At 58.4% G+C, this 14,297-nt stretch overlaps 1 protein-coding gene across 1 annotated transcript; it reads left to right on the top strand.

Moving 5' to 3' along the window:
* The first annotated feature begins 6,004 nt into the window (after positions 1 to 6,004).
* FOXF1 (forkhead box F1) lies at positions 6,005 to 9,342 on the top strand. Its single transcript, XM_055552051.1, has 2 exons — positions 6,005 to 7,145; positions 8,557 to 9,342. Exons 1-2 carry the CDS (start codon positions 6,158 to 6,160, stop codon positions 8,715 to 8,717), a joined length of 1,149 nt encoding a protein of 382 aa, XP_055408026.1. The 5' UTR covers positions 6,005 to 6,157; the 3' UTR covers positions 8,718 to 9,342.
* Positions 9,343 to 14,297: the final 4,955 nt, after the last annotated feature.

Below are 14,297 nucleotides of genomic sequence, written 5' to 3' on the forward strand. Positions count from 1 at the left end.
CCAAGCCATGCCTCCTCCCCAGCACATCTAAGGGCAGGAAAGCTGCTCTGTCGCTACAGACAGAGTAGGAGAACCCCGAGATCCAAACAGAACCTGCCTCCCAGGGTTACAGTGAGGGGTTCTGAGCTAGAGTGGACCTTGAGGTGCCTAGCAAGGGTCCAGGGTCGGGCCTCCATGACCGTTAGCTGTGTGATCTCTGCATTTTGCTTTCGGGTGTTCGGCTGAGTGCAGTCTCCTACTCACATCACCACACCCCACTGCAAACACACCACCTGACGCTCTGGGTAGACACGGCGTCCCTGTGCAGACCCCTCTCTTTGCAATAGGCAGCCCAGGGCACTCTGTGTGCACAGGCATGCACCATGTGTAAAACCGCTCTATCGCGTCCGACATAACCCATCAGAAGCACACCTGAGCACAGTGCACACAGCTCTGCCCCATGTGGCCCACAGAGCCTGTGGCATTCTGTCCAGAATACGTGGCCCTGTGCACGCCCCTGACGACTCTGTGTGCGCAACCCCATACACACTATACCCACCTTATGATAGCTGGTGTACAGGACGGGTCCTGGTGCACTCCATATTCCACACACAGAGTGTGCTACATCACTCCCATCTTCACATTCAGCACACGTGCACCCACCTTAGTAACGTTCCGCATAAGAAAGCGTCATGTTTGCACACCTCGTGCTCTTCTGTGCACACAGGCCTGCCTCTGTACACCCACCTGACACAATCACGCTTATGCTTATGGGGCTGTACTGAGTGCCCCTCTAGTTCTACACTTCTTGCCCTCTGGACGGTATTCTGCACATTGGCATTCGCCATACGTGTGTCCCTTTAGAGTCTGCAGAGAAAAACATCCCGCTTTGTGCACAGACCATCCTACAATCGTGGGGAGGACACCCGCTCTCCTCCTGACCCTGACTCCCCCCTCCCAACCCCAGTCTCCCGACCCGGGGGCTACATTTTCACCATAAATATCCCTCCCCCAACCCCCAACGAGGCGCCCAAGCCAGGCGGCTTCCTTTACTGCCCAGCGCCCACGTTGGTCTGGGGTCCGCCCGCACTACCTTGTGTCGCCTTTGGACGTCGCCCAGGAAGGGGTTCGAGGGAGCGGGGACGAGGGCGGCTCGGGCCGGCGGTAATGCAGAGCAGGGGCGGCGGCGGGCGGGGCGGCTGCCCTCGCAGTGGGTGGTCGGCGGCCGCCCCCGCCCCCGCCCGCGCTGCCGGCCCGGGCACAATCCGAGCTGGATCTGGTTCCCTGCTCGGGTTACGGCGCGCTCTCGGCCCGGGCGGCTTCACTTAAGCAATTAACCAGTAAAAATACCTCGGGCTTGGGGAGTGGGAGACATGGCAGGCGTGTCTGTTTTTACAGCCCCCTCCCCATTTGGGGATTCCTAGGGCTTGCGCTGGAGTGCAGATTTGATTTGGGGTGGCAGGGGGTTCTTGATGAATCTTTACGCGAGAGCAGAAAGCAGCCGGAATCCCCCGTCTGCATTTTCTCCGACCGTCCCTGGAGCTGGGCCCCTGGGGGTTTTGTTTGTTTCTGTCTGTTTGGATAGCCTGGCTTTCTGGGCAGTCTTTTCTAACTCTCAACAGCTCTAAGAAAAAGATGCCGTTATTCAGTCCCTTTTTTTTTTTTCCCGCAGATGAAGACGCTAGGTCATCACAGCTAATAACACTGTATCATATACTTGAATGGTCCTGAGAGATCTTAAATGTTCCCACCGCAGAAAAAGAAATGGTAACTATGTGACAGGATGGAGTCATTTTGCAACATACACATGTATCAAATCAACTGCACACCTGAAATTTACCCAATGAGTCAACTGGGGAAAAATAAATCAACAACTCCTGCCCGATCCCTGCCAAAAAAAAAAAAAAAAAAAAAACCAACAAACCAGGAGAAACTAATGCACAAATGGCTTATGCATTCCTACACACTGAAGGCTGGATTCAAACCCAGACCACGTCCGATTGTGGGTCTACAGGTAGAGGGTCTCTGCCCTGTACTCGGGGGCTGTATCCTAGTTCTGCAGGGTGACCTAGGACACCGGGCAAAGTCACTGAATCCATCTGTAAAGGAAGGGACAATATTGACCTGGTAGGACCGTCTGTGAAGATTAGAAAAGTATCTTCGGGGGTGTTAGCCAGAGTCTTGGGTTCAGTTTATGGATGCGAGGTTGTGGATTCACAGGTGGGCTCCACGAATTTGGTGAAACCTTGAAAATCATTTTACAAATGTCACAGGTATGTGTCCTTTGGAAGGGGTGTGTGTGAAGGTTGTAGATTTCAACAGCTTATCAAAGGGAGTCACAGCCCAGAGAAAGGTTAAGAACATCCGGAGGTGTTCATAAGGCAAACCTCAACACTGGGTGCGTGGCCAACGGTTGGTAAGTTCTGTTATTACCACATGCTTGTGGCGTCTATTACTCTATCACCATCGGTTCTCTAATGGGTCTCAGTACCCTTGAGCCTGGAAAGCCAGGGATGTGGGTGGGGGCAAAGGAAGGATTTCTAAAATTCACTCCCTCCACCCCAGGCCTGTGAGGAGGCATCTGGTAGGGCAAAATTCCAACAGCCAGCCTTTGGAGGTGGAGAAGAACCACGGAGAGGTGTTCGCTCGGCAGCACTGGCCGAGCCAGGCCAGGGCCTCAGTTTCTCCATTTCCAAAACCTACGATCTTTGAGAGCTCTCGGGAGCATCTGAAGAGCCGAAAGCTTGGTCTCTGGGCACCTGGAAAGCCCTCCTTACCATGCCTGAGGTTCTCTCCAGAATGGAGGGCCTCCGGATCACAGAGCCGGAGCACATTTCCTCCCCCTTTACCTGCTGTCTGGGTGGAGATGTGGGGCGGGGAGAGCCTCCGTCTGCCACACTCCTGAGGCTCCGAGGCCATTCAGCCCCTCCCTGGGCACAGTAACTGCTGGCCTTCCCCTTGCAAAGTCTGTTCTACTGCTAGACCTCAGGGGTAAATGGAGGCTAGGTGGGGCCCAGCTCCACACTTCCTTCCAGGAAGGCCAAAGCTTTTCCCCAACCCACAGGAGCCCCCACAGGGAGCCGGTGAAAAATCAATGATGTGCAGAAGCTAGGAAAACTGATCTGCGGTTAGCCCAAGGATGGACTCTGCAGCCCTCTCCCCACCTAAGAGAGAGCCTAGAAGGAAGAGGGTTGCTGGGAAAAGGTCCCCCATCTTCATGCTCCATACAGTCCCCTCATTTTGGAGGCGAGCTGTCAGTGGGGGAGGAGCGAGAGAAAGGGAGGTGTCACTATCACTTTCTGGGAGCCTTCGCCCCTCGCTGCCTTGGGAGAGGGCCATCGATAGCTTCTCTTCTATAAAGGTCAGACGCATTCCCAGCAGCGGGCGGTAGCGACCCCTTCGCGGGAACTTCCCTCCCGGCGCCGCGGGGCCGCCTACCCTGCAGCGGCCGTTTGGTGGAAGAAAAAAAAACGTGTTGGAGAGAGAGAATATGAGAGCGCGTGTGCGTGGACGTGTGCGCGCGCGAGTGGAGCTGCTGTGCTTGTGCGGCCGGCTGTGCGTGAGCGAACGTGCAGGGCAGGAGTGTTTGCGCGTAACCGAAAGTGTGTCCTCAGCGGGCAGGCAGGGCCTGAGCGCTCCTGCGAGGGCTGGGGCGCCTGAGCCGTGTGAGGGGTGTTCTTTGGAAAGACGGATGGAGGCCGTGCGCCTTGCTCAGGATGCCTGCGTTCGGCGGGTGCCGGCCGGGCTGTGTCAAGCGGAGATGGGTCTGCCAGCGCGCGTCTACCTGCGCGAAGACACAACCACACACTACGCGGTCACGTCTCTCACTCCCCCCTTCCCCAGCCGGCCCCTGCCAGCGTGCGGAGCCGAGACCCCGGGAGAGCCGAGCGGAAGCGCGGCGCAGAGAAGGTGGCTTTGCCTAGAGCGCGCTTCTCCAGGGCAGGCTACGCCGCCGAGACGCCCAGCTCCTCGCACGGACGTGCCAGGCGCCCCGAAGGCGACAAGGCGTCTACCGCCGAGGCTGCAGGCGTCGGAGCGAGGGAGGGGTGGGTCAGCGGGTGACAAGGAGGCCAGAGAAACCAGGGAGGCCGGTGGGCTTTGAAAAGCGCCGCGGTGCCACACTTCGAGCCCAGCACACGCCTCTCGCCCCTGCTCGCGCCGGGGCACGGCGTCCTGGCTCCTCGAGATGACCCGCGAAAACACCCCTCGCCTCCTTCCTCGGAAGTCTGCGGAGCGAACTGCACTCACCTGGCTCCCCGCGTGCGACGTCGCGCCCGGCTCCTGCGCCGTCCTGCGCTCGGGGCCTCCGCCCCCCACCTCGTCCTAGCCCGCACCCCAGCTCCCGGAGGGTGGCGGAGGAAGGCTGCGTGCGAGCCCCCTACTGCGGGCAGCCTGGCGCGCGAGGGCCGCCCGGGCCCGCGCTCCCCGCCCGCGCAGACTGTCTTCCGGAACCTGGCCTGGCGCGCAGTGTCAGAGGCCCCCGCGGCGGCGGCAGGCCGAGCCCACAGGGGCATTAGGCCAACTCCCCCCCGCTCACGCGGAATTCTATTATTATTATTAAAGAATCCCCCAGAACGTGTTTACGTTGAGCCGTATAAACTTCCTGCCAGGGCCTTTACCATCTGCGAGAAATCGGAACCTGCTCTTGCGAAGCGGGGACACAAGCATCGCGGGGCCAAATAGGCGGGTTTTCAGCGTGTATGTTGGGGGTGGGGGTGTCAGCTGAGCTATGTGTGGGCTCAGATCAGAGCGTGGCTGGTGTACACACGAGTGAGAGTAGGTGCGAACTGAAGCTCCTTTGGGCCTTTTGTGTGTGCGTGAGCGAGCGCGTGAGTGGGCACGCACATGCCTGAGCGCCATGTGTGCGTAAGTGGGAACGAACGCGGTTGTGTTTGCAGGTCTGAGTCTGCGAAATTTACCGCGTTTGCCTGTGCATCAGTGTACGCACGAGTGCACAAGTTAGTGAATGCGCCCCGCCACTTGTTGAAGGAGCCCGTGGGGTCCTGGTTCCCCGCAAGGCCAGAGGTTCTCACTCGCTCCCCGAACGACCCGCGGCGCCGGAGACAAAGCTGCAGCGATCCGCCCTGCGCTTTCGTTTTCCGCCCGCGCTCGGCTCCAGCGGCTGCCCGCCTGCTCGCGCGCTGCTGGGCGAGTCCGAAAAGTCCCGGGCGCGGCGCAGTCCTTCCCGGGGCGGGGAGAGAGGGTAGGCGGTCCCTCGCTGGAACACCCGCCCGCCGGCCGCGGGGACTCGTAGCCGAGCCGGCTGTGCCCGCGATGGCCACGACCCGGCGGTCACAGCCGCCACTGCAGTTGCGATTCGCCACCGGGCAGTACGCGTCGGGGAAGGCCTGGGACTCCGGCTGCGTTTTCCTCCGCGCGGCCCGGGTAGGGAAGGCGGGGTGGGGGGCGGGGGGTGGTGGCCAGCGCCCAGCTGGGCTGAACCCCGGGCCGAGGGCGCATTAACACTTGCTCGCCAGGTTGGTGGAGGCGGGGCGGGTTCCGCAGGCGGCCGCTGGGAGGCGAGGGTGGGGGCCCTTTAAGCGCCCACCACCGCGGGGTGCTGGAGGGGGGCTGGGAGGGGAGGGAACTCCTGGAGGGTCTTACGCCGGCCCGCGCGAGACGCAGCCGCCGAGAGACGACACGGAGCGGGCGGCCTCGGCTGGAGTCGTGGAGCCGAGCGCCGCGGGTGGCGAGGACCGAGCGCTGCTCCCCGCGGGGGCGCACGGCCACAGGACCGAGAGGGGGGCGCCTCCCCCCTCAAAAAAACCGGTGTGTGTGTGGTGGGGGCTTCCTCGCGGCCTCCGCCCAGGCTGCAAAGAGGCTGTTCTCAGCCTCTGCTCGGCTCCTTCCTTGTGGGAGGGCGGGAGGGAAAGAGGGAGGAGAGTAGGGGGGAGGAGGGAGCGGGAGGGAGAGCGGGGGGCTCTGCGCCAACCGCCCGCGGACCCGGCCGCTCCTCGGGGAGGACGGGCGGGCGGGGGAGGGCGCGCCGAGGCTCGCTCCGGAGAAGCGGCCGCCGATGACGGCAGAGGTGCAGCCAGCCCCGCGCGCGCAGCCCCCTCCCCCTCGGCCCCCTCCCCCTCCCCCTCCCCCTCCCCTTCCTCCTCCTCCTCCTCCTCCTCCCGGCTCGTCGGCCGCGCAGAGCAGCAGCGGCAGCGGCGGCGGCGGCAGCAGCCACCCGATGTCTTCGGCGCCCGAGAAGCAGCAGCCACCGCACGGCGGCGGCGGCGGCGGCGGCGGCGGCGGCGGGGGAGGCGGCGCGGCCATGGACCCCGCGTCGTCCGGCCCGTCCAAGGCCAAGAAGACGAACGCCGGCATCCGGCGCCCGGAGAAGCCGCCCTACTCGTACATCGCGCTCATCGTCATGGCCATCCAGAGCTCGCCCACCAAGCGCCTGACGCTCAGCGAGATCTACCAGTTCCTGCAGAGCCGCTTCCCCTTCTTTCGCGGCTCCTACCAGGGCTGGAAGAACTCCGTGCGCCACAACCTCTCGCTCAACGAGTGCTTCATCAAGCTGCCCAAGGGCCTCGGGCGGCCGGGCAAGGGCCACTACTGGACCATCGACCCGGCCAGCGAGTTCATGTTTGAGGAGGGCTCCTTTCGGCGGCGGCCGCGCGGCTTCCGAAGGAAATGCCAGGCGCTCAAGCCCATGTACAGCATGATGAACGGGCTCGGCTTCAACCACCTCCCGGACACCTACAGCTTCCAGGGCTCTGCCGGCGGCCTCTCGTGCCCGCCCAACAGCCTGGCGCTGGAGGGAGGTCTGGGCATGATGAACGGCCATTTGCCGGGCAACGTGGACGGCATGGCTTTGCCCAGCCACTCGGTGCCCCACCTGCCCGCCAACGGCGGCCACTCGTACATGGGCAGCTGCGGAGGCACAGCGGCCGGAGAGTACCCGCACCACGACGGCTCAGTGCCCGCCTCTCCGCTGCTGCCCGCGGCGGCAGGCGGGGTCATGGAGCCCCACGCCGTCTACTCCGGCTCCGCGGCCGCCTGGCCTCCCTCTGCCTCGGCGGCTCTCAACAGCAGCGCCTCCTACATCAAGCAGCAGCCCCTGTCCCCCTGCAACCCCACGGCCAACCCCCTGTCCGGCAGCCTCTCCACGCACTCCCTGGACCAGCCGTATCTGCACCAGAACAGTCACAACACCCCTGCTGAGCTGCAAGGTGAGTGGGGAGACCCGAGCTGTCCCCAGGACTGGGGGGTGAGGGGGTACGGTGGACATCTGTGAGCGCACTACAGACCTAGCCCCCAGACTGCTGGCGCCCTGGTCTGGAGCCTGCGGCCACCTCCGTGGGGTGCCAGTCCCCAAACTGCACCATGGAGGCCTCAGCTCCCTAAGGTGTCTCTCTGTCCACCTCTCCCCGTCTGAGGGCTGAGTGCAGCCTGGAGTCCCCCCATAGACTAACATTCTGTTTTCCTTTCTGTTTCAACACCCAGATAGATGCTGGCAGCCCCAGCCTGGCCAGGTAGGCCCCATCCTCACCTCAAAGACTTAGACTGCAATATTCTAAGTCCCCTCAGGTCCCTTAGCCCCCTGACACCTGGGCCAGTTCCCAGGATGGAGCTGGCCCGTCCCCAGGGCAGCTGACTTGTTCGCCCTGCTTCGGGAGAGCCGCCTCTGCTCTGAGCCGGGTTGGATGGAAGAGTTAGGCCCAAAGCCGGCGGGGCTTGGTGCTGGCACTCAGAGGCTCAGAGCCCGGCCTTTCGGGAACCAGATTGAGTTGGGGGCTTTTTGTGGCAATAGAGGCTAAGAGGGGCCCAGATTGAAGGTCTGAGCTGCGGGCCCCAACAGACTCTGTTTCTCAGGATCCAGGTTTCCAGGCCCACAGGTACCGCTCCGCTTCCAATCCCCCCTGAGAAAAAAGATGCACAGCATCTTCTTCTCTGGACCCTCCGTCTCAGCACGCGCTAGCAGGCTTCTGGGTCTGGTTCTTGAAAGAGCTTGGAGGGATCCAAGCAGAGGCCTGTCAGGAGTCAGCTGTCAGCAGCCAGCGGGAGGCAGGAGCCGGGCCTGGAGAATGGAGGGCTCTCTCTACAGGGGTCGCACAACTGCGGCTGCTTCAAACTCCAGTCGGGGTTCCAGAGGTCCCGCAGGCTTGGCTCCCCAAAGACCCTTCCTCTGGAGAAGTCCTCTTTGCCCCTGTGTTGGCCCCTGCTGGCCTGGCTCGTTGCTCTGGGGACACCGCTGCCTCCAGGGGCTGGAAGGTGGCTGCCCGGCGCCAGGCCCAGGCCTCAGGCTGCCCTGGAAGTGGAGGCCGCTGGACCTTCGCTGCTGGCCCCTCTCACCCCTTCCCTGTCCGCCACCGGAAGCCTCCCAAGCCAGGCTCAGTATCCACGGAGGGAGAGGCCGGGGCAGCGGGCACCCAGGGTTGCAGGGATCCTTGACCGTGTCTGGGGAATCTTCCCTCTGGGCGCCGGCCCGACTGAGACCGGGAGCTGGGACGCGGGGAGGCCTCGGCCCAGCGCCGAGCCAGGCAGGCCTGCCCCCCATAGTAACGGTGCTTCTCCACCTGGAGCCTGGGCCTCCGGAGGCCACCCTTTAATGCCCCCTTTCCTGTCGCCTTGCCCCCGCAGGCATCCCGCGGTATCACTCGCAGTCGCCCAGCATGTGTGACCGAAAGGAGTTCGTCTTCTCTTTCAACACCATGGCATCCTCGTCCATGCACTCGGCCGGCGGCGGCTCCTACTACCACCAGCAGGTCACCTACCAAGACATCAAGCCCTGTGTCATGTGAGGCCACAGCTCCGGGGCCCCTCCGGGCAGGGGCCAGCCGGGCGCAGGGACTTTGGAACCCGTCACCAGAAACTGCTTTATTTTTTATTTTTTTGAGGTATAACCGTCAGCAGAAGAAAAGGGCTTGACCCCTCCCCAACCGGATTATTGGGAAAGGGATCCCGTGAGGCAAAGACTGAGCGAGGTCGGCACCTCCCCCCACCACCACTCCCTCAGCATTTTTTTTTTAATGGTGATGGCGGGGGCCTGATCTGACTGCAGCTGTTGATAAATAAGTATCTATTTTTGATCCGACTGAAACCGGCTGAGAAGGTGCTGTGTTGGGGAAGAATTCTCAACATCTGAACACGCATTTCTGCTACGGTCTCTCCCCCTCTCCCCCTCCAACGGCAAATGTCGGGGAAGGTTTTTAGGAGAAAGGCAAACGTGTGAAACCGTCATTATCAAATACTTTTATTTTTTGGTTGAGTATTTATCGTTTTATTTTTAATTTTTTTGGAAAGAATGTCTTGGAATGCGCGTCTCCTTTTTAGAGCCGTCTTTTGTAGGGAAAGGAGGGGGCGACAAGAAGTCGCCCTCTCCCTCCCCACCTCAGAAGTCCTCCCGTCAGCCACAGGTGGATCCTTGTGCGAGTAACTTGCATTTCTGAAGCCACTGCTCATCTTAGGAAAGAAACCAGGAGCCCAGAAGCAGGCGGCTCTCCCGGCCTCTGCCACCGTCCTCCTCCGCCTTCCTCTCCTTCCTTCTCTTCAGGCTTTTTTGGTTTGGTTTCGAACTTTGTTTTGACTTGTTTGGTGGGTGTTTTTTCTCCCGAGACCCAGCTGTCTCCGATCTCTACTGTAAACCTTCTGGTGGGAGCGTGAGGCAGGCAGGGCGCCGTGGGGACGGGGAAGGCCCGCAGAGCGCCTGAGTCAGGATTGCGGTGACGCAGAAAGGTTAAGGCACTTTTTAAAAAAAACGATAGCAAGGCTCATCCTGTTATTTATTCTACTTTCTTTCCCTAATAATCGAAACACCGCATAGGCTCCTCCGTTTATCAGTATTAATGGTGTAACTTTGTTGGCAATATTTGCCGCGTAGAATTTTTTTTTAGATATCCATTGTAAATTTGAAACTAAGTCTGATCTGTGTAAAGACAAATTTCCATATGTTTTATATAAATATATATATATATAAAATGAAGGACTTCCCCCCCTTTTTTTTAGTATTTTGGCTGCTGGGGTGCAGCGTTTGTGACACGTATTTTAAATTTCCTTCTGCACTGTATAAAAATGACAATTTGAGGATGTTTTTGCCTTTTGTGTATTTTTTCCTAAAGAAGAACAAAATAAAAATGTATAACATTTGTATATGGCCTTATATTGTATCAACTAGAAATAAAATTGCATGAGTATTTTATTGGGATTGCAGAATATCTTCAAAATACCGGCCTGGGATCGCCAGTCTTATTTTTTTTCTTTTTTGTATTTAAAGTATGGATGATTCTTAATCTTTTTTTCCCCTTTTTATTTGTTGGCTAATCCTTCTCTTTTCACTCTTCATTTCACATTGAAGTGAAATCTGGACAAGAGTAACTATTTTTCTTGGCTTCTGTTTTTTAAGAAGAGCCCTTTGCCCCTCTAAATGTCATTTCTTGTTTTAAAAAAAAATAATCAAACTTAAAAAAAAACTAGTTTTTCCTCCCCCAGGGAAAATCATACATATATATATTGTGTGTGTGCATATATATATATGTATATAATATTTTACACTTTCTTTTTGGTCACTCCAGGACCAATGAGAATTGTATTTTGAGTTTCAAACTTTACTGTTTCCAACTGTTATTGATCATGGAGCATCTTCTAAGGTTTTATTTTTTGATAGGATTTTTTTTTTTTGGTGCCCTACACTTGGTTTTCCCCAATGGTGAAGCAAATAAACTTTGAGCAAGAAAAAGGCTGTTGGTGGGAGAGCAAGGTGATAGGCACGTTTCCCCCCTAAATCTTTAGGGGGGAAATCCATTTTAAAAAGTCTGTCTCCCCTACTGACCCGCTTTCTATTCCAATTCCTAGCTACCTAGGAAAACAAACACAATAAAGTCACATTGCCGGTGCAACCGTTCAAGACCCACCACAGTTTCTCCGCGTCGTGGGGTCATGAGCCTCTGAACCTGGTTCTTCTCAAATTTGACATTTTGGACGTGAGGGCAATTTATCCGGTGCTCTGTTACATCAAAATTATCAATAAACTCGCCCAGGCAATTAATGCCCAAACTAACAGCTGTCTATAAAACGGAGATAAAGGGGACAGGAAGAAGCCGGCGACTTTGTCCCTCGAGTCTCAGGCGGCCGGAGCGGCGGGCAGCGCGTGGGGAGCAGCTTCACCGAGGGCAGAGGAGGCCCTGTCTTTGGGGCGGAGGCCACCTCTCCTTATCCCCTGCCCCCACTGATGCCCTGGAGAACATGGCCAGAGAAAAGCCCTCAGGCCTAAGGTGCGGGAGCCGCTGTGCTGGGGATCCAGACTACCTCGGCAGGCAGGCGGGAGGGGCCCCCTCCTTCCTCCGTTGGAGCCTGCGCCCCAATTAGGACGGAGGCTCCGGGGAAGTGGGGCTGATTAGGAGAAACCCAATGCCAGCCCAGTCAGCGTGTTCCCCGGTCTTCTGCTGAGGCGTCTCCAGACCCCGCGCCCACTCTCTTGGCTCCTTGGCAGGCCAGAGGCCACTATGCGCCCTGGTATACAGGGCTTCGGCGCCACTGGACCAGAGTCTGGGGTGGCAGTGAACCCCGGTTTTCCTGTTCATCTCCACTGCAGCACCTTCATTTCAGCGGGATCTCCCAGCGCGCTCACATCCCCTCCAGGCTGGATGGGAGGCACCCAGAAGGACTGGGGCAGGAAAACCGGCCCTGGGGAGCCCAGGAATCAGGGATGGACCTGACCCGGGGCCTGGGGCTGAGAGGAGTCCAGCCTTTCCCTCAGAGAGGGGAGTCTGGCTTCGGGCAAACCCGGAAGGGCCAGATTCTACAGGCGTAACTGCTTCCACATCCACAACCAAGATTTCACAAGGCCTGCTCCACAGGACTGCATTTGCTCTCGCCGAGGCCTACCCAAGGCCCATTTTGGTCCGGCTCACACCGACTGCGGGACGAAACTCCCACTGCCAGGTGTCTGCACAGTTCCTGCAAGTTACCAGCCTAAAATGCAAACGCACTTCTAAGGTGGTTACAAGCCCTGCCCTGGGTATGTCGAGTATACTTCTAGCTTAGGAACATCCTCGAGAGAATTAATTCAAAAGTCCTGTGCGTACCTTTAGGATTTGTCCTGGAACAATGCAGACGAGATACCCTAAAGGTATGAATACCCTGCAAAGCAACAGGCCTGGGGGTGGGGAAGCGGCCAGGACAGAACTCGATAGGGTTTCTATAAGAGGATGACACATCCCGCCTCGGCTGCAGCTCTCTGCAGCTCTCCGCGAGGGGCCGACGCCCTGGACACAGCCGCGCCTCGGCTGCAGGCCATGGCGGCCCCAGGCAGCAGCTGCAGCAGTGCCTTGGCGCTGCGTCCTGGCTCCCCAGCCCCTGGCGGAGGCAGGCCCAGGGACCAGTCTGCACTCAGGGTGTGCGCTTCAGAAGGAAGGGAAAATGCCCGCCGGGTCCTGCTGTTTTCTTGGCTTTTGGGGGGAAACCGAAGGGGTAGGGGTGGGGAGGGTGAGGTACTGAAAGCCTGGCTCCCCACCGGCAGCACTCCTGGAGGTAGTGCAGAGGGAGCTGGAGCTCCAACCCCGCAAGGCTTGACCCGGCCAAGCCACGTCACCTCTGAGCCTCAGTTTTCCTCCTGTCTAATAGTAACGTCATGTAGACCTATGGGCATGGTGGTCAGCGAGGTGATGCCTATCGGGAGCAAGACAGCCTAGCTCCGGGGTGCCCATACGGGAATGGCTATGAGATCCAGGCATTTCTTATCCTTCTCCCCTTCATTGTGGGGATGAGTGCCAAGCAAGATGCAAGAACTCGTATTTTACAGGGCCGCCCTCTCAGGGACTTGAGTATCCAGCTTGGGGACCGCTGGATTCCCCATCTTCCAATACGATGCACCTGGACGTTTGTTCCCTCTCTTCCCAGGGAGGAGGAAGACATCATCCCATTTGGCTCAAGAGATGGAATTCTGACATGGGGTTGAATCAGAGGTTCCGATAAGGACCCACCCCAGGACCTCCTAACCTCTGGTCAGGAGACCCCTGAGCTCAAGGGCTTCCCTTCTGAGAGAGTGACTCAGGGACTGTCCCCATCAGAAACACCAGGGCTGTCTGTCTGCTCCAACTGCGGGTGGAGGGTATGTGTGTGTGTGCTGAGAGTCACTGCGTTAGAATCTCTGGAGGAGGGACCCAGGAATCCTCAGGCCCACAGACTTCCAGGGGGTCCTGATGGGCGCCAGGTTTAGAGTCTCTCCTCCAAAGTTCTCTGGGCTCCTGAGAAAACCTAGGAGAAGAGGCCTCACTGTGGCCTCTGCTGCCCCCTCCCGTCCAGCGGCCCAGCCGGCTTGTGATGTTAATGGAGAAGCAGCTGATGCAGGGTGCCTGGAGACACAAGCACAGGGCTCGCTCACATTCAGAAGGTGCCTGGGCTGGGTGTGGCCGTCCTTTTTACATGGCACCTCCGTTTACCTCCTCAGCAGCCCTACTATGCAGATCCTATAACTCACTGCTCCCGCTTCCAGATGAAGAAACCAGCTCGAGGAGGGTAGGGGACTTCATCCAGACAGTCCTGGTAAGAGGTAGAACTGAATGCAAAGCCTATGTTCCCAACCACTGTATTAATACCACATAGCTCCTGGACACCCATTTTCCTCCAGCCACGAGGCCTAGTGAAAAAAGGGAGAAGTCGAAGTCTGGTCCATGATCCAGCTTCCTACCTGTACTGAGGGAATGATGACGGGCAGGGTCTGCACAGGGGACTGGGTCTCTCTGATCCCCTTACTGGCCTTTGGATGGGGTGGGGAAGCTCCCTGAGCAGCCCCAGCTCACACCCCTGACATTTACCTCTTCTCTGGGACAATGAACCTGGTTTTCATGGGTTCCCACCATAGCCCCCCTTGAGAGATCCCTTCACTTTCTCAACTCCCGCTAATCCAGTGGAGAAAAACTCAAACAAAAGTTGAAGCTCAAGGCAAGTGAGGCCAGTTGGAGCAGGATGTGTGGCTATAGCCTCTTGCTCTGCTTCTGGCATCTTTTGGGCATCGATGGCTCAGAGTTCTGAGCTGTTTTAAGGAGGGAGGGGCTTGTTTAGCATCTCCCGCTGGCAAGGTATGATGGAACACTGACTTACTGTGGGACCATGACAAACCACGGCTGCATTGATTTCTGGGCCTTGGGGGTGGGCGGGGGAGAGGGATATTTGAGTCTGCAAATGTGGAATACTGTTTTGTCAAGAAACACGGGCAGAGGACGAGCTGGCACAAATTCACTCGTTCAGAATGCCGAGCACCCACTACCCTTTGCCACTGGGTCAGACAGGATTCAGCGGCTGACACGCCGCTGCGGTCACGGACCCACAGACCAGCACAGTTTCCAGCCCCAGGATACTTGGGGTCGGTCATGCCAACACCC

The sequence above is a fragment of the Bubalus kerabau genome, chromosome 17 (genome assembly GCF_029407905.1).
Source record: "Bubalus kerabau isolate K-KA32 ecotype Philippines breed swamp buffalo chromosome 17, PCC_UOA_SB_1v2, whole genome shotgun sequence".
Taxonomy (NCBI): domain Eukaryota; kingdom Metazoa; phylum Chordata; class Mammalia; order Artiodactyla; family Bovidae; genus Bubalus; species Bubalus kerabau.

What these genes read in the sequence shown, in the direction of transcription:
- FOXF1 (XM_055552051.1), top strand. Translation starts at nt 6,158, where the DNA reads ATGTCTTCGGCGCCCGAGAAGCAGCAGCCACCGCACGGCGGCGGCGGC. An exon ending in CACCCCTGCTGAGCTGCAAG is followed by an intron (nt 7,146 to 8,556) that starts GTGAGTGGGGAG and finishes TTGCCCCCGCAG; the next exon opens with GCATCCCGCGGTATCACTCG.